Source organism: Notamacropus eugenii, chromosome X, assembly GCF_028372415.1.
Source record: "Notamacropus eugenii isolate mMacEug1 chromosome X, mMacEug1.pri_v2, whole genome shotgun sequence".
NCBI classification, from domain to species: domain Eukaryota; kingdom Metazoa; phylum Chordata; class Mammalia; order Diprotodontia; family Macropodidae; genus Notamacropus; species Notamacropus eugenii.
Genome location: NC_092879.1, coordinates 58,178,772 through 58,203,899, shown reverse-complemented (window position 1 = coordinate 58,203,899; position 25,128 = coordinate 58,178,772). Strand labels below are relative to the sequence as shown.

General features: G+C 45.7%; 1 protein-coding gene across 1 annotated transcript in view; it reads right to left on the bottom strand.

Moving 5' to 3' along the window:
* Nucleotides 1-24,744, bottom strand: part of LOC140515889 (transmembrane 9 superfamily member 2-like) — a 75,985-nt gene extending 51,241 nt beyond the window's left edge. Inside the window, exons 1-5 of the mRNA XM_072626715.1 lie at nucleotides 24,216-24,744; nucleotides 15,134-15,201; nucleotides 12,954-13,047; nucleotides 11,520-11,647; nucleotides 11,212-11,341 (exon numbers count right to left, since the gene is read on the bottom strand). Coding sequence (XP_072482816.1) covers nucleotides 11,212-11,341; nucleotides 11,520-11,647; nucleotides 12,954-13,047; nucleotides 15,134-15,201; nucleotides 24,216-24,398 — 603 coding nt within the window. The 5' untranslated portion in view covers nucleotides 24,399-24,744. The remainder of the gene's footprint in view (nucleotides 1-11,211; nucleotides 11,342-11,519; nucleotides 11,648-12,953; nucleotides 13,048-15,133; nucleotides 15,202-24,215) is intronic.
* Between the last annotated feature and the right edge of the window lie 384 nt (nucleotides 24,745-25,128).

Sequence of the window (25,128 nt, the reverse complement as noted above, 5' to 3'; positions counted from 1 at the left end):
AGATGTCTTAGAACCGAAGATTTCCATTGTTTGACCCGCACTTAAGACACAGAAATGTCAGGCTCTTCGCGAGGGACAAGCGTTGGTAAGAAGCTATTTTGCCAGAGCCTAGGTAGTCTAATCAAAAGAGCTTTAAACCAAAAAGCATTTGAGGGGAAAGGGAGAAAATGGCCTCCACGGAAATGGCAAGTCCTGGATAAAAGAAAGGAAAAAGAACAGTAGAAGAGAGGGAGATGGTTCCTTCTCCAAGGAGAAAACGAGCCATGAAGCCCAGGGTCACGGGTACAGGAAAATGTACAAATTATGGATTAAAAAGAGTGACAGAGAGATTTTAACAGTAAGACAAACTGAATCTCATAGGTAGCATTCCCTGAGACTTGGAATGCAGAACTAGCCGTGGTTCAGAAAGGGCAGAGCTTTTCCAGAATGACCGGAACAGACTTTAAAAAGCAGTAATAGCATAGCAGGGTATATTGTGAACATACACACTCACATAAGGAAACCCAGGAACCTGTAAGTAGCAACAGGACAGAGCGCATCTGGCTGAGGATTGGGCGTAAATCAGAAGCAGCATTCTCCTAGGTGTACACTACAGGCCACCTGGATGAAACAAGGCATTAGATGAGGCATTTAGCAAATAGATTAAAAAACCTGGCACGGAAACACAATATTGTAATGATGGGGGACTTCAACTCTCTGGGCATCTGCTGGTGTGCTCACTCTGCCAAAGGCAGAACAGATGATACGTTTCTGACTTGCCTTAATGATAATTTCATCCTTCCAAAGGTGGAGAAAGCAACAAGAGGAAGCATTATTCTGAACAAGCTTCTGGCCAACAAGATGGAAGAAAGTGCTGAGATGAAGCCTTAAGAACCTCGGAGGGAAATAACCACACTCCATCACTGAGTCTGCGATAGAAACAAAGGGACAAATCAAGCACTATCTAAGGCGCACCCCAGCCTGGTGGGGCTTCAGAGAAAGGAGAAGTAGGAGGCCAATCAACCTTAAAAGCACAGAAAGCTCTTTCAAAATCAAACTCGGATGCCATAGGCAGAAATAATTCTGATAAGGAAGAAAAAAAGGGGAGACTAAAGTAGCCAATGATGATGCACAGGAAATGTATTAACGAACTCACATTTAAACACCACCACCCCCCCCCCACACACACACACATACACAGATAGAATATAAAAGTGAAGGCAGGTTACAGAGACTAAGAAAGAGACTGAAGGACTTGATCCTCTAAGAAGGGTCAGGAGTGCTGTAGCTGAAATTGGTGATGAACACTAAGCACAACCCCAAAAAAGGGGCCTCTTCTTAGCTAGGCTGGAGGCAAGAGGAGAATCAAAGAAGGGATACTGTTCATGGGGGATGGAATGATGAGAATGACTGATGGTGGGCAGGGAGAACTAACCAGCATACTGCTTCTGTTCTCTCTTTCAAAGAGAACATCCATCTTTGGATAGAGATGATAAAATAAAAATGGCGAGAAGCGAGAAGGACCCCAGGATAAGTAAGGAGGGTGGGTAGGAAGCAGCTTCTAGCTACTGTCAGTGAGATTACTTCAATAGACCTGGAAGAACCACATCTTCCAGGATGGAAAGATCTGGCAGATAGCATCGCTGGGTGGCCATCAGAGATCTCTCTGAAAACTCCTGGAGGAGACCAGCGAGCTTGACTTTGATGTCTGGCAAAATACAAACATCATTAGGAGGCTGGTTTCTGGGAACTTAGAAAGAGAAGCAGTGAACCTGAGAAGCCAATATGGCTTCACCAAGAATAAGTTTTACCAGGGTGACTTTATTTAAACCACTTGAATACTCTATCCACTGGTTTATTCCCTAATGCCCAACCGTCCCCCATCCTTAAATCAGATTGCCCCATCCCTTCAAGTTATCATCCTATTAATTCCTGAACCAAACTCTTGGGAGGAAAAGAAAAGCTATCCGGCATCTGTCGACTAAAATTGCTCTCTCCAAACTTAGCAATGATCTATAAAGTGATCAATCTGATGACTGTTTCAGTCCTCACTTTTCTGACCCTCTGTGGTGCCTGACATCATTGACCACCTCTGCCTTGTTTTCCTTTGCTGGGTTTTTCTGCTGTGGGTCTCTCCTGGCTCTCCTGCTCCCTGTTTGACAGCCACTTCCCAGTTTCCTTTGCTGGGTCCTGATCCCTAAGCCACCCTTAAGGGGTGGCTGCATCCCAGGGCTCTGTCCTGGGCCCTCTTCACTTTCTACTCAATATCTTAGAGCTCTCATCAGTGTCCAAAGGTTCAGCTCTCACCGCTATGCAGACGAGGCCCAGATTTTACACATCCAGCCCTAGCCTCTTTCATGAATTCCAACCATAGAGCAGCAACTGCCTGCTGTGTAGACATCTCTGACTCAACATATCCACCACAGAACTTTCATCTTTCCCTTGAAATGTATGCCTTTAAATTCTTACCTTCTCTATTCATGTAGAGAGTATCACGAATCTTTCTGTTTGTGTAGTCTCAGCACGTAAGCACAGGGTCTACCACATAATAGGTGCATCATAAATTCCTCCTGGATAATTCTCCTTTTTTGACAAGGTAATGAGACTAATGGATGGCAGGGAAATGTAGAAATAGTCTACCAAGATTTTAGCAAAGCACTTGACAACATCTGGATTAACTGGGCTGTGTAACTATGAGAAATGCTATTACCAGAATGTTGTTTTGCACGCCCACACACATCCTGGTGTCCCCCCAGTGATTTGCTAACTGAGGAGAGGATGGAAAGGTGGGCCCCCTTTCAGATCTGGGCAAACTGGCAGGTTGCTAGGGGAAGGTAACAAAGGCAAGGACCTCGTTCAGACTTGCAATGGGCACAAGTGTTCCTTGGAAACAACGTTCCCTTTCCAGATTTTCCATGCATCATTTCTGACCCCATCAAGAGTATGAAACCAAGTGCCTCATCTGCAAATGAAAAGGTCAGGAAAGAGACTGAGCCCCCAACATGCCCTTGCCCCTCTGGCTCAGAATGCCGTGGGACTGCTTCCCACTCACTCATTTGCAAGGCCAAACTCGAGGAAGTTGAGGAAGCCTGAATTCTTGGGCTGTCTGGAGATTCTCTATCACCCAGCCTTTGCAGATGACCATTTCGGGGTAGCCACCATAAGTTAGAGAGAAGACCTTCACAAAGGGGATGAAACACTGGGCTCCAAAGAGCAGTCTAGGGGCATCCGTTTGCTGGGACAACCTTGTTCTCTGACTTCCGGCTGGGAAGGCCAAAGGTCTCAGAGACAAGGTCCCAAAGCAACAGAACTAGGGAGATGAGAGCTTCCTGATGAGGGGGAAGCCCAGGCTGAGGGCCTTGCAGAACCAAGATAATGACAGCACCTCCCCTCCTCACCACGCTGTTGTGATTATTCCTGTGGATAACATGGAGAGAGCAATCAAGAAGCACTTCTTCTGTGTCTACTGTGTGACAGGCAGGCCCTAAGCTGGGTGCTCTGGGGAGGCAAAGACAAAAAGGCTCTGTCACCAAGAAGTTTACATTCTATAAGGTGGGATGACAAATACCTAGGATTAGAGATTGAGAGCTGGCTGGCCTCTCTGGAAGAGATCTGAGAGGCCTGAGAGTCCAACTTACTCCCTCTCCATGTGCGTGTATAGGAAGAGACAGAATAAAAACAAGGATTGTTGGGAAAGGAGGGCACTAGCAGCTGGGAGATCATCAGTCATCAATTACGTGCCAGGCACTGCACTAGGCACTGAAGATACAGAGAAAGGTACAAATCAGGTGCCTGTCCTCAAGGAGCTTCCAATCTAATGGAGGAGACAACATACAGAGAATTAGGTACTTACAAGATGCATACTGCATCAATGGAAGGTGATGGCAGAGAGAAGGCCATAGTAGGGGGTCAGGGGAAGAAGTGAGCTGAATTTTGGAGGAAGTCACAAGGCAGACGTGAGGAGGAAGAACTTTCCTGCCATGGACAACAGCTACCGAAATTAATCAGTCAGGAAATGGAGTATCTCATATGGAGAACAGCAATAAAGCCAGTACCACCTGATGGTAGGGTATATGGTAGGGGGTAAGGGAAGGTAAGAAGGGACCAGGTTATGAAGAGCTTTTCATGCCAAACAGAACTTTCTGTATTTGCTCCTGGAGGCAATAGGGAACTACTGGAGTTTATTGAGTCAAGAGGTGACAGGATCAGACCTTCATTTTAGAAAAATCATTTTAATGACTGAATGGAGGATGGACTAGAGTGGGGAAAGATATGAGGCAGGCAGACTGACCAGCAGTTCCTGCAATAGTCCAGGTGTGAGGTGACGAGAGTCAGCCCCAGGGTGGGGGCATTATCAGAGGAGAGGAGGGCTGTATTGGAGAGATATTGAGAAGGTGAGGTCCCTTCACATTCTGAGATTTGGTGATTCTAGGTCTTTTTCTATGGACCTTCCTCAGCTTTTGAGGGCAGTATTTTCCATTGTGGGCCATAGCATGGTTTTATCTAAAGATGAAGCAGAGGTCTAGCTTGGTGCAGTGGGTAGAGGCTTAGACTCAAGGAGGCAGGAGAACTAGGTTCAAGTTCCACCTCAGATATTTACAAGGTGTTAGCCCTGGGGGAGTTATTCAACCTTTGTGTGCTGCAGTTTGCTCAGCTGTAAAATGGGAAGGCTGGCCTCCAAGGCCCTGATCCCACACTGTCTCTTGCACTGTTAAGAGTCCCCTTCTGGACAATACCTAGCAATGTAAGATTTTACCGACCTTTTGGGCCAAAACAGCACAAAGGAATCATCTCCACTGCTTTCTAAAGTCCTTTTTTGAGTCATAAATAATCACTTTAAGTCGATCATCTTGGCAATATGGTTCAAATTATGTTCCCTTAAGTCAGGACTTCACAGGAGAGTTCAATAAATCTGAGACTTTAGCACACACCTGTTCCTCCTGCTCACTAACCCTTATTACCTGCCCCAGTACACACCTCAACTTACAGACTTTGTAAACTTGGGCCACAATCAGCAGCTAAAAATCAAGTATTAGCCCCCATGCACAAGGGCAGAAATTACATAGAGGAACCTCATTTTATGCAGCAATCAAGAGAAACTCAACATCCTCCCCCAGGTTCCTTCCTTCTTCCCCCGTTTTTGGCTTTCATTAGAATGTGTTTGCAGAGGAATAATGTATATTTGCTATAGACAAATATGTTCTCTTACCCTAGAGACAGAAGTAATTTTTAAGAGGCACAGGAGAGTTATGAAGGAATGCACTGCCATTCAGAAATGTGGAGGGGGGGAGCAATGCAAGTTTTGCTCCTGAAACTATCTCCTGGCCACTGATTTCTGAAAAAGGGCGGCCAGGCTGAGCTGTCAGTGACCTGTGACCTAAGAGGCAGAGATGTCTAAGAGAACTGAAAAAGGGGGAGGGGTGGGAGTTCTGGGGGGCAGGGCTCACAAGGCACTGATCTAGTGATAGAGTTGTAATCACCCAACCCTTCCGTGGCCTCTGGACCCACGATTTTGGTGAGCTAGGCCCAGCACCCAAGCCTTTCCCATGAAAACATACAACACAGGACACAAACACAGGGGAATGCAGCAAGAAACAAGAGAACCCTGCCACTACATCACAGCCACAAAAATGTCTCACCTGACAACTCTAAAACAAGGGTATGATGGGCCAGCCTATATACCACCTGCTCACAGGGTTGGCCTCCCCTACCTGTTTTCATCTACTGTCTCTAAGCAGGCTCTGAGTTAGCCAGGCTGAGTCCTCAGAGCCATCGCTTGGGGACCCCACAGTTCTGCTGCCCTGGCTGCCTTACTGCGCCAACATAATGTGCAGACACCAACAGGAATACATTAAAGCCACAAGTGCATGAAAGAAAATCGCTATAACTTTGAAATGGTATTGACTCATAAACAAGACAGATGTATAAAGAGAGATTTTAATTTAGCCTAAATTACTATATTAAACACTTTCTCCTATGTGTACTCATACAGTGTGTGAGGGACCGTGACCAAGCCTGGCTCTCTCCCCAATGACAAGCATTCTCTGATTCCACCACTGATTTGCCCCTGGGCAAATCCCAACATTACGCCTAAGCTGTGCTAGGTTTTCTACTAAAAAACAAACTCACAGGAACAAGTAGCCTAGGACCAAAAAACGTTCATTTTCATCTAAGCAGATACATCATTCATCTCCTCCCTCTCTCCTTCCCCTGTGGGAGAGGACAACTGAGCAATGGACATTTGAAGGAGGTGATAATTGCCAATCGTGGCTGGTTTTAACGATGGCCATTTCATATCAGCCATTTATAGCTCCTCCACCAGAGTCCCACTCCAAAGTGTCAATGCAGCATAGAGGTGACCCTGGGCTCTTAAAGGCTACCTGCCAACACAACACAAACTCAGCAAAAGAGGCTCCTAGGACTGTATCAGGTCCTGTCCTAAAACATCCCACCCATCCAAGGAGCAGCCAAATTGTGGGGAGCCTCATTACCAGAAGGCTGGCCACAATTAACAAAGAATGGTAAGGTATCAGGGCTTTTGGTGGGGATACCTGCACCAAGGAAATTATGGGGTCTTCTGAAGTAAGGAAGTCATTTAATGAAAGTATTAAGTGCCATTCTTGCCCTCTGAGCAGGGAGGGCCCCACAGAGTTTAACTATCTGGGATTTAGTCTTCCAAAGACCTTTGGCAATAGCAGAAAACCCCATTTCAGACAGCCAAGCTGCTAGAAAAAGCTCCATGTACTCATTGCCTCTACTTCCTGACCTCCTATCCAATTCTCAACCCCTGGCAGTCTAGCTTCTAGCCTCCCCACTCCTACTGAAATGGCTTTCTCCAGGGTGGCCAACGATCTCTTCATTGCCAAGTCCAATCATTTCTTCCCAGTTTTCATTCATCTTTCTCAACCTCTCTAAGGCATTTAATGCTACTGAGCACACACACCTTCTCTTCCCTCCATCCCTCTCCTCTCCTCCCCCGCATCTCACCACTGCTTAGTCTCCTTTGCTAGGCCATCAGCCAATTCATTCCCTAGCCCAGAACTGTGGGTCTCCCCCAAGGCTCTGTCCTGGCCTCTCTGCTTTTCTCTCACTCTCACTAATGGCACCGTATTAGCTGCCATGGATTCATTTAGCATCCCTATGCAGATGACTCTCCACCTCCGATATCCTGCTCCAATCTCTTCCCTGAGCTCTTGTCCCACATCACCAACCATCTGTTGGGCATCTCCACATGGATGTCCCAAAGGCATCTCAAGCTGAGAATGTCTGAAGCAGAATTCATGGCCTTCCCCCTAAAATCCACTCCTTCCTCCAAAGAGCCTTATTTCTGTTGAGGACATCACCATCCTTCCAGGTACTCAGGTTTCTAACAGGGGTGTTTATCCTCAACTCCCCCATATCCTATCAGTCACTAAATCTTGCCACCTCCCATAACCTCTCACAAACATCTCCTCTCTACTTATCTCCTCTTGCCTGAAGTTTTGTGTTACTCTCCAAATAGGACCTACACCAGCCTCTCCTTTCCATCTACTGTCTCCCCAGCCACCAAAACAAGCTTCCATAAACATAAGACTGACCATGTTCCTCTCCAGCTCTAGAACCTTCAATGGCTCTCTATGACCCCTAGGAGAAAATACAACCTAGCTGCTCTAGCATTTAGAGCCCCTTACAATCAAGTTCTAGACTACCTTTCTGGTCTTTATGTACATTCTTCATGCTGTCTAAACTCCAACCACACTAGCTTCCCTGCTGTTACCTGAACTTGGTGCTCCATGTCTCACCACCATGTCTTTATCTCCTGTCTCTGTAGCGACCTTTCCTCTCAATTCTGCTATTTAGAATCTCTAGTTCCCTTGAAGACTGTAGGAAGTCTTTCCTGATCCTCTTATTCCTTTCTTACTCCTTGTAGACTTTCATGTTTACCTATTTTTAAGTTGTTCCTCTTCAGCAGAACATAAGACCCTTGAGGGCAGGGATTCATTGTCTTGTCTTTGTAGTCTTCTACATCCCTCACAGTGGTGCTTAATAAAGCCTTGTGGATTGAGTGGCCTCTAGGGAATATCTATTTATTCATGAATTTTCTCCAATTGCTCATTTTACCGAGCTCTGAAACACATCGGATTTTTTTTCCCACTATTTCCCCCAGGGGGTTTGTATGGTTGCCAAGAGCAACAGGAATTAATCTGAAATTTTCAAAGTCACCAAACTGACCCTTTTATCTGAAAACAAAAATCAACTAGAAGTATTACTTGCTTACTATGTGCAAGGCACTGTCCTAATGAAACAAAAAAACAGTCCCTGTCTTCAAGAAGTTTACACTCTCTTGGGGCAGCCTTGTTGTTTAATCATTTTCAGCAGGGTCTGACTCTTCATGACCCCATGTGGGGTTTTCTTGGCAACGATACTATAATGATTTGCCATGTCCTTCTCCAGCTCATTTGACAAATGAGGAAACTGAGGCAAACAGGGTATAGTGACTTGCCCAGGATCACACAGCTAATAAGTGTCTGAGGCCAGATTTGAATTTAGGAAGATGACTCCAGGCCTAGCCCTCTATCCACTAGAGCGCCACCTAGCCACCCAGGGCAGCTATACTCAACCTTTTTAGTCTCAGGACCTCTTTACACTCTTAAAAATTACTGAGGACTCTACTCCCAATAGCTTTTGTTTGTGTGGGTTATATCTACTGACAATGATCACATAAGAGACAAAAACATCTTAGTCTTATTATGAGACTAGTTCTGATCTCACAGACCCCCTGAAAGGATCAGTGGCCCATACCTTCAAAAGAGCTGTACTAGGGGATATAACATGGAAACAGGTAAGCAAAAACAAGTTAATCTGAAGAGGAGAGCGCGTGTACCACAAGGGGGATTTCCTGTAGGAGGGCACACCTGAACTGAGCCTCAAAGGCAGTCCAGCAGTCCTAGGAGGCAGAAGTGAGGAGTGAGAGCATTCCAGACTTGGGGACAGCCTATGAAAGAATGGCCTTTATGTTTCAGCTGCTCTTACTAAGTTTTCAATGGATCCAGTAGAATGGGATAAACATGATAGTTTCCAGCTTTTTGGCTAAGGTCCTAAGCCCCTCTCAGGTTCCCTATCAGTAGCAAGGGCAAATCATCTGAACTGCCTGCTTAATTTCAGTGATATGGAGTCTGCTAAAAATAAAAAAAGAGAAAGAGGGAGAAGAATCCATGCAGATAAATTAGATTATCTCTAAAATCACTTCTAGCTTTAACCTTATTAAGATCCGAGGTTCAGCACACTTTTAACAGAATGTAATATTTTTATTCAAGAAAAAAATCAAAAAAAAAAGTTACCAAGCTGCCTTCTGAAGCCTTCACAGTCTGCCAAAGGAAGGGAGAATCAATAAGCTTCGCATGTGATAGAAATCAGTACAGAGAGCAAAGCAGGGCAGACAAAAGTCACCCAAATAAACTCTCATTTCTACAGGGCTTGAAGGTGACACAGGTCTCACTGTCCCCAAGAGAGCAAAGGTTCCGGAGGTTCTGAGAGGTGACAAGACTTGCCATACAACCACGAAGCTTTGGAGCCCAGATTGAAACTCTGGGTTTCCTCCAACTTGAGACCTGGCTCTGAATTGGGGGTACCAAACAAACCAGCAGTTTGTCCAAGTAAAAGAGGGACTCTCTCCTTTTGTTCCACAGAAAGTCAGAATCTGGAGGGCCCCAAGACACTGAGTTTGAGCTGGTCCTGCTTACAGCCTTAATCCCTCAAGCACAGGAATTTGGAACCTCAGCGTCATGACCCCCAAGGGAAGCCTCTGGAACCCTGCTCAGAATCATGGTAAAATCCCAAGGATTCCAAAGGAAGTCAGTCAGATTGCAATAACAGAGTGATCAAAGGGCTTTCCAACCCAGTGCAAGGATCTCAAGTTAAGGAACCCCATTGTGACGCATCTTAATGTGGCCCTTCACTGGTGTTTCTCCAACTGGTATTTTCTAAATTTGTTGAAGCTAGCTTTATATGAGAGGGACGGAGGGGATAAGCATTTATATAGCACCAACTGTGTGCCTGGCATTGTGCTAAGTCCTTTACAAATATTGTTTCATTTGATCCTCACATCAATCCTGCAAGATAGGTGCTATTATATCCATTTTACAGATGGGGAAACTGAGGCAAAGAGAAATTGAGTGACTTGCCCAGAGTCACACAGCTAATATGTGTCTGAAGTTGGATTTGAACTTAGGTGTTCCTGACTCCAGGCCTAGTGCTCTCTTCACTGTACTATCCAGCTGCCTAGTTGAGGCATGGTGTCAGAAACCAGTAAGACCTGAGTTTGAGTCCTGATACTGACACATCCTAGCAATTAATGACCCTGGACAAGCGTTCTAGGCAAGCCTCTAAGTTGCAGAGAAGGTACTACCCTGCATTGGTAGAAGGAGTTTCTTCTTCAAATGAAAACATAATTCCAGCCCCTATCCCTGGCTTGACATACACACCACACTCATTTAAGGAATGCCTTTCACACAGTAGTGATTGGAGTGCCTACAAAGGCTTCCAAAATAGGTCACGTTTATTCTTTCATTTGATCCTTACATGTTAACATAGATGCCACAATGTGATGTTATCCGCATCCCCATTTTTACAGATGAGAAAACTGAGGCTGAAGGAGTTAAAGTGACTTGTCCAGGAGCATACAGACAGTAAGTGTGTGAGCTGGGATTCCAACTCTGGTGTCTCAGCGCAGCCCTCTGTCTCACTATGCCACCTAGCTGCCTACTAAGTTTTTGTTGAATGAAGGGAATGAATGAATATCAAGCGTAAGAAATCTGCTGCCCTTGGACAGGGATAACAATTTTTTAAAAGAGATCCATCAAAGTGGTTCGCCCCAGGGCACGCGGTAATTTAGTGGCAGGGCACTGAATGGATGAGAATCTAGGTCTCCTGACTCCTGCTACGGTGCTCTTAATAACATTTTGTTGCTAAAGCTCAAAGAAATATCTTCAGAACAAAATATTATAACCTTGCCTGGAGAGAAGGGGATGATAACCAGTTTTCCACCTTTAATTCAGTTATTACTCACAGTTCTTGGCCTACTCATCACTCACAGTTCCTATCTCAGTCTTATTTAAAAGGAATTATTAAGTAGTTTGTTTAAAAGACATAATGCTCAAAAAAGGAAAGTCAGTTGTTATCAGGAACGGTGCTGAGTGGGCGAGAGAGGCCTCATCTCTCCATTGGCACAGGAAGCTCGCCAGCCACACTTACATTAATGTTACAAGCATCTTTCACTCTACCACTCGGGGTAACAAAACATCCTATTGGGAAGCCTGGATTACAGTACTTTTGTCCATCCTCCACGTCATAGCACCACGTTACCGGCATATTATCAATGATCCTGCGGGCAAAAAAAAAAAAGAAGAAAACATGTTAACAAGCATTTTGAAGCAAGTCTCTGAAAAGAAGGGATTTCTCATTTTATTTCATGAAAATCAAGCTACAGTAACAGCTGTAAAAGCGACCTTAGGCTTAAGAGGCCAGGCAACACTGCCACCTTCCCACAAGCGCCAACTCACCAGTGGTGCTGGTAGTTCAGCTGTATTCCTTTCTTTAAAAAGGCCAGCTTCTTCTTTTCACTCTCATTTCTGGGATCGTAAGATTTTACACACACTTTCACACATGTTTCTTCATGGTTAAAACCAAACTTTCACCAAAAAAAAAGAAAGAAAAGATTTAAGAGATTTATCAAATCTTCTTCCTACATTTTATCAACTGAATATCAAAAAACAAACACTATGTTACAGGGATAGGGGCAATCTTCCAACAAACTATTTCTCCTTTCCACTTGAATGAAAAATTTAAATCGATACACATCCCCTCCATATTTATCACATGCATTAAGTCTCTATCATGGTCCATGCAGTAAACCAAATAATTCACCTTCTTTAACTATGTAGGATTTCAAAAAAAGTCACTTAGGGCCATTTATGATGCTGACCTTGAGTTGTATAAATAGATAATAAGGGTGGCACCATGGGGGCATGGAGCCAATCCAGTGCATTAACCACCTGAACAAGGCTAAAGCAAGGGACACTACATTAGGGCCTTTCATTCTCTTTTACTCACCACCCCAACCACTGCCTCTATCCCACTTCACCTACTGCTAATATCATGAGTACACTACAAGCCCATCCCAATGCTGTCCTGCTAGGCTACCCAGGTGCAAAATAAATAAGCATCAGGGCTCCGAGAGGGCACTTGAACCCCAGAGCAGCAAAAGAGCCCAGCATCACTTTGGTTATTGGTGCCATATTGTTTATTGCACAGGCATAAACAGCATTCTCATGGAACTAATTAACCACATTTGGTGGAGGCAGCCTGCATTCTGAAATTGCACCAACTGCAAAACGAGCTATATCCTTTGAATGAGATGCCTGCAGTCCAGTTGCCTCTGGCTAGCTTTCTTCTGTGGCTCGGCTGGGCAGTGTTGTCCAACTTGGGCCCACCGAGAGGACAGCCCACTTGATCATAGGGACAATGTGATTGTCGGGCAGCCTGCGTGTTTGATTTTAAAATTTGAGCATCGTAGCACTGAAAGGGCCCTTCAAGGCCATATAATATTCCACACCCCTCCCCCACCACCTCCCTGCAGCCTGCAGTAACCCTAAGTGACCACTGAAACACCCATTCAGCACCATTCCCACCCTCTCCATATCATTTGCAAGAAGGCAGGAAACAAATTATGCTTCCTCGTATTATACTGCCCAAGATAGGCAGAACCTACAGAAGGCAAGATTAAAAGTTCAGAAAGAAAACAGCATTGCTGTATCACTAATGGTACTGGGGAGAGCCTGACAGCCAATAATTCAATAGTTTTCTTTAAATGACACTGACGACATTGGATTCTAGCTCCTTTGAACGTGAACGGAGACTTTGTGCTGTCAGGCAGGAGGAGGAGGCTTTCAGAGGCTTCATCTTTCAACTAAGATTCAAAGGATGGGGTAGATAACCTTGTATGGCGACGATGCTATTCTCTCTCCAAACAGCGCTTGGCCAAGATTTTCAGAAGGCCTTTTTTCTTCTGAATCTTGACAAAAGTCAAAGCTGAAAAATAGGAGTTCCACTAAGATATAAAATCAAGAAAGAAATCTACCTTTAAGACACACATACTTTAAATTCATCTAGACTCTCTCCAATAGGCTTAATAGCTCCATTGCTAGCGGAAAGCCTCATTACTCTAAATTTCTACCCTAAAATTCACACAATTACCCTAAAGACTCTTCATTAACTGTTTCTCCAATCTCCAAAAATATGATCTTACACGTAAACAACAAAGCACTTACAGTACTATGTGACATGAACTACTATGCAGTATGGAAGCTCCTTCCTCCCCACCATCCTCCAATAATGAGACTGACTTTTTTTTTGAGACTGACTTGGAAAAGAGTTTGGATAAGAGCATTCATTTGGAACAACTGCAGGAACAACAAGCTTTGCCAATTTCAAAGATCTCATTAATATACTTTAGGTCTTTATCATTGATAATGTCTGAATTTGACAACTCCAACCTAGTTTTAGAACAACTGCAGTATCATTTAAAGATGCTGGAGCACCAGCATGATCATCCTATTCCCAGTTAATAAAGTAACAAACATCAAAGTGCCTGCCAGTACTTTCCTTTTGTTTTTTCTTTTTTGGGATCCAGATCCATGATCTCATTGATGGAGAAGATTCCCTCTACCAATGCAGAACAACAACTTCTCAGAGAGTTGTGGGAGCCTTGAGACATCAAGGGTCACATAGCCAGGAAGTGTCAGAGGTGGGACTAGAAGCCAGGTCTCCTTAACTCCAAGGCCCAGAATTCTAGTCAGCCTCTCTCTTTTCCAAGATAAGCTTTGAAATCAGTACCCAAAAAACAAATCCATGAGAAAGTTTTAAATGTCTACTAATTTCTATGGATGACACTGAGGAATGATAAATATCAATCCCAACAGATAAGGGAAAAGAACCAAAAAGTTACCATCCCCCCTACCCCCCAATCAACCAGCTTACTGAAGAGATCCCAAATTGAAGCAAGAAAAATGTAAATTTATGTAAATGTAAATTTACATTAAAAAATTTACATTAAAAATGTAGATTACAACATGTCAATAAATCCAACTACAGCACTTTGAATAGCTCATATAAAGAAGTCTCCTAACCTAGACGGAGACAATCAGATAGCATGACTTGAATTTTTTTTCATCATAATTAGGGGTAAGGCAGTACCAGGGCAGCTAGGTGACACTGCAGTGGATAGAGCACCAGGCCTGAATCTTCTCAAGTTCAAATCCAACCTCAGACACTTCCTAGCTGTGTGACCCTGAGCAAGTCATTTAACCCTGTTTGCCTCAGTTTCCTCATCTGCAAAATAGGCTGGAAAAGGAAATGGCAAACCACTCCAGTATCTTTACCGGGAAAATTCCAAATGGGATCATGAAGAGTCAGACATGACTTGAAATGGCTGAACAAAGTAACACGAGAGAACACGGACTCAGAATCAGTGGTATCAAGCTCAAACAGAATCCAGGACACTGCAGGATCCCTGCAGCTACATGCTGACTTAGAAATTCCCATAGGAAGATTATCCATGTTCTGGTATTTTCTATATTTATTTTGTTAAATATTCCTCAATTACATTTTGATCTGGTTCTGCCCACCCTGAGTGTCATAATGACGTTTCTGCCCCAATTCATTCTTTTTTCTAAGACAAATCATTCACTATTACTCCCGTATTACCAATCACATATCATCTTGATGCTGATGACCAAGAGACTAAGCATCTTTTATATACCATGGGATACAGTGATCTTTTAAAAAAGGTTTGAGGAAAATAATGAAATTTTGGAAACAAACCCAACATTTTTCAAAGTTGTTCAAAAAATAGCCAAATGTTTATAAATCAATTTATAATTAACCTTCCTGAGAAAGGAAAAATATAGAAAATCACTTGCTAGAAATCCTGGCCCAGCATTTGTCATTTGTGTCTCAGTTTGAGCAGGCTCTTGAGATTGCCCTCACGACTTCCTTTGTTCAAAGGATGCCATTACATTCGGATGAAGGAACAGTGTCATTTGGACACCCTGATAAGAGATAATGCACATTTGTACATGCTTAGCAATACCACACAGATCATTCATGCCATACTTACGCATCATATTCATAAGGCAAAACGGATTCCACCGAATCCAGTCTGTTCACAAAGAGCTCTATTAAAGACTGAAAAATGAAAAAATGTTTATTGATAATGGAAAGTACAAGAATATACTGAATTAACTTCAGGGCACTTGCTATCATAAATTTACAGCTCTGTACAGAGAAGCCTCATGTATCCAGCATCGTGGGGAATAAGGTATTCGAGATAAGTACATTTCCATAACTGCAGTGTGTGGCTTTAAGTATCTACATACCACTGCCATGTTTTAGTCATTCAGGCCTGCGGGGCTAGGGAATGGTCCTAGGATTTCACTGATAAAGGGTCCTTCCTAGATGAGGACGCTGCCCCTACCAAAGGAGGTTGTCAACTTTCTCCACGGCGTCCCAATCTCAGAGGGTAAGTGACTAGCTGAGAATCAGTCACCCGCTGAGCAGGTGTCAGAGGGTGAGATTTAAAACCTCTGCCCTCCTCTCTCTGACATCAGTTGGCTAGCCACCACACCACACTGCCTTTCTCGGACACCAATCTTTCCACTTCCATCTCTGCTTGACATTTATTTTAGAACAAAATAATTGAATTTTCCTTGTGACTCAGAATTAACATTATGAACCCTGATTACCTCTGAGTGAGGTATGTGCACATTTCATAAGACAGTGTGGTCTACAGGGCTTATTTATTCTCACATTAAATAGCACCTGAGAGCTATCCCTTCTGTAAGCTATGGCCACTTGTCAAGTGTCTCTTGCTGCCGGCCACAATTTCGTGCTGCTGTCATGGTGACCGACTCCAGCCTCCCTCTACCCCTTCCCCACTGTCCCCTTTTACTCCCTATGCAGCTTCTAATCTACTACGAGCTAAGAAGCCAGATAACCAAGCTTCTCAGGATTGTGACCAGAGAATTACAATGCTGGTGTACCAGGAAGATCCAGGAGTCAAACGCTGAACTCTGGAATTTACATTTGATGCTAGCCAAGTCCTAATCGCTCAGCCTCATTTTACAGAGGAGGATATTAAAGCTTAAGGGAATAAAAAAGGGAAAATAGAAGAGCTGTCTTCAAGTACTGGCAGGGCAGCCATAGGGAAGAGGTATTTATTGGCTTCTAAGGGTAAAATCAGGAATGATAAGTGGAAATTCAGTCTGATACAAGGCAAACTTTCCAGCAATCCAAACAGCAATATCCAAAAGTGGAACAGGCCGCCTTGGGAGGGGCAGGTTCCCAGCTACTAGAGGTCTTCAAGCAGAGGCTAACTAGAGACCCCGACGGGGATAGTGTAGAGGGTATGGTTTCCTGAGGCACCATGGTCTAGTACAATGGAGTATACCACAAACAGCAGTAGGGGCCGCAAAACTGTATATAAGGAGGGGCAGCTAGGTGGTATAGTGGATAGAGAACCAGTCCTGGAGTGAGGAGGACCTGAATTCAAATCTAGACTCAGCTACACAACACTAGCTGTGTGACCCTGGGCAAGTCCCTTAACCTCTCTGAGCCTCAGTTTCCCCATTTGTAAAATGGGGATCATAATGGCACCTACCTCACAGTGTCGTTGTGGGAGTGGAATGAAGTAATATATGTAAAGCACTCTGCAAACCTTAAAGTGCTACAGAAATGTTAGTAGTAGTAGCAACAGCAGTACCAATATTTCCACTCAGATAAGGGTTACATTATATTACTCTGGAGGTCGTGAGCTTATGTCTAAAGTAAAAATAAACAGATTCTGAGCAAGGGCCTGAATTCCTTCCATAGCCACGGAACACAAGCTCTCCACAGTTTTCCTAGATCGTCTCAGAGAACAGCTGTGCCCCCCCCCAAACCCCTTCTACCTGCAGCCCCGCTAGCCACCAGTTCCTGTCCTTGGCCAGCCTCGTTCTCAGCTGCCAGCTGGACAGGGGTCCATCCCTGGGCACTGCAAGCAGAGGCGCTTGTGTCCACATCTCATATTCCGCACTGGAAGAGCTGAGGAAATCAGATCACCTCCACACCTCAGTGAGGCACTAGGGGAGGCTCTTAGTCTATGAACAGATCATTAGCCAGGTAGGGAACAGAGAGAGATTGGTTCATTCTATGAAAGAACAGAAATGTTCTCCTCGCCTAGTACACTCTAATGTCTATCATTTGAATATGAAGCCACTTATAGCCCTACACAAAAGGAACAAGTTGGGTTAGCTAAGTTAAGAGGTGCGGTAATGCATATATAGGGGCACCAGGACTCAAAAACGGATAGATGCTTCCCTTACCAAAGCAAGTGAAGCAGAAAGCATTCTATTACTCACGCACTAGGAAAGCTGTCTACTTGCAAAGGAACTCGGTGATAAATTCTTTCATAAAGCAAGGGGTCTTCTTCTGACCCAGATAAATCACCCCTTAAGTTACCAGTTTTCCACATCTGGATATTGGCACTTGATTTTTCTTAAAGTAAAGCCCAGCACACATCTGTGCTAATGAAGTAACAAGATAGACGTTTTCTAACTGTGGAGGAATTTTCTCTTTAATGCTATCAGAAGGTAAAACAGCTATGGGTCTTTAGATAAAAATACAGTGATAGAAAAGGCATACTATAGCCAATGAACATTGTTTAGGGAAAGATGAGCAATAAGGGACTTCTCTGTGAATTGCAATCAACCAAAAGCCGATTTATGCATCCCCTTAGTTACCACTGAAATGGCTGCCTCTCATCTTCCCCCTCCTTAACCTGCAATCTTTCTGTAAAGAGAAATGAAAACCCACCACCTATGAGGTACATTCACCAGAGTAGCAGAAAGGATCTACCTGGCACACAAGCCAAGAGGGCAGTTACAATCCAACAACACACGGTTGGGAGTAACAGGGAGGAAGAAGTAAAGACAGAACAATCCCACCATGGGAGGGCCAGAGACAAGTCTCACGTATGTGAGTATTCGAGGCCAAACCCCAGGATTGCACTCAAGACCATAGATGTAGAGCCAAAGGAACCTTGAAAGACATCCCATCTGACCCCCTCAGTTTACAGCTGAAGAAGCTGAGTCTCTGAGAGCCTAAGTGACTTGCCCAAGTTCATATAGCTAATGAATGTCTGAGGCAGGATTTATTAATAATTGTAGGAGCTAACATTTATATAGTGCCAGGCACTGTGCTCAGGGCTTTACAATTATTATCTCATTTAATGCTCACAACAACTCTGGGAGGCAGGTGCTATTATGATCCTCATTTTACAAATGAGGAAACTGAGGCAGCTAGAGGTGAAGTGACTTGCCCAGGTTAACACAGCTAGTAAGTGTCTGAGGCTCTCCCCACTGCATCACCAAGTTCTCTCTCTACTTCATAAAATCATTGCATAGCAAAACTGGAAGGAATCTTAGCGATCATTCAGGCCAAATCCCTCACTTTACACATGAAGAAGCTATGGTAGGTCCAAAAAGGTAAACTAGGGGTTGGCAATTAGTGGGCACAGGCAGTCCTGCACAGACCTCCTGCTAGTTACTGCACTATCGCTACTTGTAACAGGTATTATGGAGGTAGCAAAATGGAGAAAATGGCCCCTACCCAACTCATAATCGTAAAAAGAAACTGCATATTCTGTACTGATAAAAAGAAAACACATATGGAGGTGGGGAAATGACTGGGCACTCAAATGGAGTCCTACTCTCCTCGAGGGTATTCCCTTCAACAGTGCAGATGCCACTCCACTGGGCCTGCCCAGCCTGAGCAGCTCATCCATGGCCTCCCAGTCACTGGAGAGGGTCCCCCCAATACACTGGGGGTATTCCTCCCTTCATCTGGCCATCCTGATCTTGAGGCCACATTTATCTGTCCCGTCCTCCCAACCCCCACTGTTCTTGGAAGTTTCTCCTTAGTTACACTTTGTGGCCTACTCATCCCTACCATGGTACTTCCTACAGAGTTCTGTGTGAGGCATCTCAAAGTCCCAGGGGCACATGTCAGATCCTATGGGCCATTCTCAGGAGCAGAGCTCTGTATAAAAATATGCCAGACTGAAAAGAGGGAAACCCTGGCTGCTATGTGGTCTGATGAAGCTTTGTGGGACTCTCCCTTCTGGAGTACTTGGAAACTCACACTCACAAGTACTCTGTGGATTTGTATGGATTCACCTTCAATAAGCACCTGCTTGACTCAGCTCAAAGCCAAAGCATTTATTAAAATGGCACAACATTAATAGCAGTAACAAGACATCTTCTCCATAAATCTAGGATACATCTTTCTATAAAAACACAATGGGAAGAATGAACATGTGCAGTGAGGGAACATGTGACCAAGGCAATTCACACCCCCAGAGCTGCAGGTCCCCAAAGTCTTTTCTCTTCTCTTGATATCCATGCACAGCTGGGAAAGCTACTCCACTGAGCTCCCTGGCTTTGCTTAACTGGCACAGGACCTCTGCAACTTCTCCCCAGCTTTGGGATCAACTAACATCCTGGCCTAGGGCAGCTATGTGGCATAGTGGATAAAGCACCAGACCTGGAATTGGGAAGATCTGAATTCTAATCTGGCCTCAGACACTAACTAGCTGTGTGGCCCTCAGCAAGTCACTTCACCCTGTTGGCCTCAATTTCCTTCTCTGTAAAATGAGCTGGAGAAGGAAATGGTAAACCACTCTTGTATCTCAGCCAAGAAAAGCCCACCCCCATGGACAAGTTGGACCCAACTGAATGACGGAAAAATAACATCCTAGCCTAGGGTACTGTTATGCATTTTCAGAAAGGACCAAGAACCCACAACTGAGGACCAGCAGGAATCTTAAGGCCCCAACCTGGATTCCAGCTTCAGACAAACTCTTATCTTCTCTCTAGACTACTGGCAGGCTCTCCTGTGGGTCCAGGGAATGGGTGAATAAAAGGTACTTAGATAATTTTTTAACCTTTTCACAGACAAACAGAACATTCAAAAGTCTAACCACCTTACAAGGTACAAAGTGGGCCATTCACACATCTCCAGTGGCTGCCTATTGCTTAGAGCAACGATAGGGAACCTGTGGCCTAGAGGCTATATGTAGCCCTCTAGGTCCTCAAGTGCAGCCCTTTGACTGAATCCAACCTTCACAGAACAAATCCCCTTAATAAAAGGCCACAGGTTCCCTACCCCTGGCTTAAGAGTCTCAAATCCAAATTCTTGTTTGTCATTCAAAGCTCTTCACAATCTGGTTCCAACCTACTGTTTTGGACTTATTAGGCATTACTTCCTTTCATGCAATCTAGGGTCCAAATAAGCTGAACCTACTTGCTGATCCTCACATTCGACATTCCCTCCTCCATTCTCCACTTTTGAACCAACTGTCCCCATGCCTGGAACGTACTCCCTCCTCACTCCAACTTAGAAGCTCTGGCTTCCTTCCAAGCTCAGCTCAAACATCACCTGCTACAGGAGGCCTTTTCTGATCCTGTGTCCCAGGTGGTCTTTTCCTCATCAGTCACTGCTTTATTTTGACTTCTGGCCAAGAAACAGAAACTCTCCAGGCCCAGAGAAGTGTGCCCAGCATCTGGAAGGATCAGAGAGGGGCCTTGGCAGCTTTTGACCTCCCCGCACTTACTTTTCATCTGAGACATGACCAACTAGAATTCAAATGCCTCGATCGACCTCACTAGAAAGATTTGAAGTCTGAGGTGAGGACTGAGTGTGTTCCTGTCATGAGTACAGCTTACACAAAGGTAAGGGTATAGAAGACACTAGTAGAACTCTGGGGTTTGCTTTCAACTTTTAATAGTGTGGAGATAACGTCAGCTACGTTTAAAAAGCATTCACTGGTAAATGTTGGGTAATAGCAGGAAAATCTGGTCACCTCTCCATCTTTGGACTTCATCCCATGAACTGCCTCCTTGCACCTTTCCCCCCAAAAAAGTTTCTTTGTATATGCAAAGAATTGGATTTCAGCCAAGTTTAAATATGGGAGAGGCAAAAGTCTTCAGTAATGTAAAAGGGAAGGGCTTCAGAAGCAAATAAATAAATAAGTGTTTCACACCTAATAAGGAGCCTAGAGGCCAGAATAGTTCCAGGACAGGTGAAGAGGCCAGCAAGACAATGAACCTGCCTCTAAGGTACAGACTTCATCCCTACCTTTGTCTCTTAGCTACTCCAGATCCCAAAAGCAGCCTGGGAAATAAAACTGGCTACATCAGGATTGATCAAATTAAGTCAAGGGAGGGTCCCTGAATGAGGTATCTAGCTCTAAGTCAGGGGGAAATGGTGGAACAGGAGAAGCTGGACACCTCCTACCTCCAGCCTACATGCTTTAAAGGGGTCAAAGAAGAAAGTCTTCTGCTAAATCTAGGCTAAGGGTCATAGCCCTTGCTTAAAAAGCATACTAGTACCCTGATACTTCAGCAGCAGCACCACTACTACTCATTATCGAGTAAGCCCAAGGGGATCAGCACAGATGGTGTCCAACAGCAGCATTTGAGCCTAGGGACGAGCAAGCTTAGCAGCCAAAGGGCCCAGCAGGGGAATGACCCACTTGGGTAAGATGCTGTGATCTTTAAGGAGCTAGGAGACCAGCTACATGATAGAGTGATCTATATCACCCATGCCAAGTCACAGGAATTTGTAAGGACCCTCTGGAGAAAAAAGAGACATTGAGGCCCCTGCAGCTGCCATGGCCATATGGGTTCCCTATCCACTTACCACTGCATTTTATTTTCCTTCATTCCTCCCAGAGCTCCGTATGTGCTTCAGGGGCCTCCTCTACCATACCCCAACAGCCTTAGGGGTGTGCCTCCAGCTTGGTGCCCTCCTACTTGGGAAGATCTCCAGGCCCCAGTGGCCCCCTCATTCCAATTTTAGAGCTCCTCCCAGGACTCAGTCCTTCCCAAATGCTTACTCCTTCACTCCTCTCTGGACTCTGACCATCCCCAACTTCTCAATCTGTACCCCCCCCAAATGCTTTTCATGTGTGGTCTTCCCCCATTAAAATATAAGCTCCTTAGGGTCAGGGATTGTCTCTTTGCTTATATTTGTATTCCCAGAGCTTAACGCAGTGCCCCGAACATCCTAAGTGTTTAATAAATGTTGACTTGAGTGTCTCCCCTCCTTGGTATAACTATTGTTCTTACTGTGCTACTTGTTCAGTAATGTTCAACTCTCTGTGACCCCATTTGGGGTTTTCTTGGGAAGAGATATTGGAGTAGTTTGCCATTTCCTTCCCCAGTTCATTTTACGGAGGAGGAAACTGAGGCAAATAGGATGAAGTGACTTGCCCAGAGTCACACAGCTAATAAATGTCTGAGGCTATATTTGAACTCAAGTCTTCCTGACTCCAGGCCCTCCATCCACTTTACCAACTAGCTATCCCCTCCCTTCCCCTCCTCCCCCACTGAACCAAATGCTAAAGAACTGAGTCTACTGGTGGATTTTTAAGGGGAAGACCATCAGTGGGTACCTGTGAGCTAGTGTTAGGATAGTTACCCACAGCCTTACTCCTGATTCGAACCTTGAAAGTAGTAGAAGCTATACCTCTAGGTAGCCAACCAGCTAGTGCCAATGTGTCAGGAGGAGAACCCAGATGAAGTATTTCATATATCCCACACACATATATTATGGGGGACAGGTGGACAGGTGTTTCAGTATTGTTACATGTATGCACTAAGGAGCCAAAGACAATAAATACTGAAATCACCACCACCTCCCCCTGCTACCCCTCATATAAAGTAAATCCCTTGATGGCAGAACCTGTTTAATATTGCCTTTGTATCCCCAGAGCCTAGCACTGTGCCTGACACATAGCATATACTGAATAAATGCCTGTTTAATGAGGCTCAGTGGTAAAGGACCTGTCCAGGCTCCCCCCTTGTAGCAGAAATGACATTGGAAGCCGGGCCCTCAACTATAATTTCAAATTTCTGCCACTTGTACCACCTTAAGGCACCATAGCCTTCTAGAGGTACCTTTAACTTTAAATGTGGCACACCTAGCCTTCCTACTTTGGGGGCATAAGAAGTTATCGGTCAGGGTGCCCAAATCAAAAGCCTTGATCACAACTCAAGCCGCCTGCACTAATCTGTTTCCAGGTAGGAGTGGAATTCCAAGGTTACAGGTTGAAACCTAAAAAGGGGGGAGGGGCAGGTGACCAGGGGATGTCGTTTAGGAAACTACCCACAATTCTGATGACTGCCTTCAAATGTTAACTTTATCAGCAGGGCCACTTTGATACTACAGCTGGATGGTTAAGGAGGCTATTTTACCAAATAGAAAGGTTTCCTTGGTGTTAGGAATAAGGAAACAGAAGAGAAAAATGGCTCCGTTTCAGCCATCTCTTTATGCTATATGGGTCTCACTGGATGTTCACTCAATAAATAATTAATAATGCTTCTATAAGTACACAGTCAGCTCTGGGTTTTAATCATTGTTTTTTGTTTGCAAAGTGACCGATGAAGAGAGAGATGGGCTTTGTCAGCTACGAGAGGCTGGAGTGGTCCCGGGAGCCGGGTTGCAGTAGCACTGGACAGGGCAGAGGGTGTTCGTGGAGTTGCTGGAATAGGGGAGGGCAAGGAAAACAGTTTGTAGATAGATTTCCCAGCAGAGGCTCACGGGGAAATGTTTGCACAGGCAATTCCGGGAGGGAGGGAGGGACGGATGGACGGATGGAGGGAGGAGGGGCAGGGATGGGCTGCACGGCGTGTTTGCCAAGGGAGAGGGTTCTGGAGAGAAAAGGAGGATGAAGGGGTGGGCACTAGGCAGAACCCGGGGACTAGATCTTTGAGGCCAAGTGTACCTTCCGACATTTCTCCAAACAGGTTCAAGGGGAGCACTTTTCTCAGGTGAGGACTGCCAAGCGGGGCTGAGCCCCTATCCTGTCTTGTCCTGGCAGTCCCCTCCTGTCCATCTGGTCCCACCCATTCCACGGAGAGCAGTTCCATCCGTCTCTGGCTCAATTCTTCAATGCCGTCCAGTCCCGCCTCGTCCCGTCCAGTCCCATCCCATCCCGTTCACCGCACTGCCGTCTGATCGGGCCCTTTCCCATTTAATCCCACCCTACCATCCCGCAGAATGTCATCCAGTACCTCCTGTCCCATTCTGTGCAGAGCCGTCCAGTTCGGGGTGGACCCCACCCCTGCCCTCTCCCCCGTCTCGGCGCCCGTCGTCGGGCTCACCTTGCAATTGGAGGTCTCTTTGCCAGCCTCGCAGAAGCTGACTGGTGCCAAGCCGGGCAGGTAGAAGGCCCGGGAGCCCCTGGGGGCCGCCCCGACAAGCAACACCACGAGCAACAAGCACCCCATGCCGATTCCGGAGGGAGCGTGGCGGAGGCGGCGCCCGGGGTTACCGGGTGTGCTCATGGTTGGGGCTCGACTGCGGCAGCGGTGGCAGAGCGCGAAATGACCATGGGCCGGGGGAATGGGGTAGGGGGGGGGCTGGGACTGCGCGGGAGGGAGGAAGAGGAGGAAGAGGAGGAAGAGGATGGGTCCCGGGGCGCCTGGCCGGGAGGTAGAACGAGAGTCCGGGGGAGAGGCGGGGCGCGCGAGCACGATGCGTGCGTGTGGAAGTGTGAGTAAGTGTGTGTAAGTGTACTAGTGGCGGGGGGTACAGTGTGCCCGTGGAGGGGCGGGGCGAGGTGAGGGGGGCGTGCCCAGGCACGGGGAGGCGAGGGAGCGCGCACGCGCGAGCTCGAGCACCCGCTGGTACGCGCCTCGGAGCTCCCTAGAACCCAGAAGGTCACAATGGCCCGCGCGCTCCTGAGCGTGCCCTCTGCCTGGCACGTGGCGCCATTTTTATTTCGGGCACTGGAGAAGGGAGAAGGGGGCACAAAGCATCGCCTGTACTTCTTTCCTCCTCTCCCTCCCCCTGCCCATGCTTCCCTTTCCCTTCCTGTAAGTTCTCCCTTACCCCTGCTGGACTTTTGGGAGGGGGTGTGTGGATCATCCCTCCACAATGCCCCTCCCAGTCGTCTGGTCTCCTTTTGCCAGTAATAGCCTCCTATAGAACAAACCGACGTGGTGGGGTGGGGGTATGGGGCAGAATGTCAAGGTAGAGAAATTCTAGACAGGGTAATGGCAGGGAGGGGAAGAG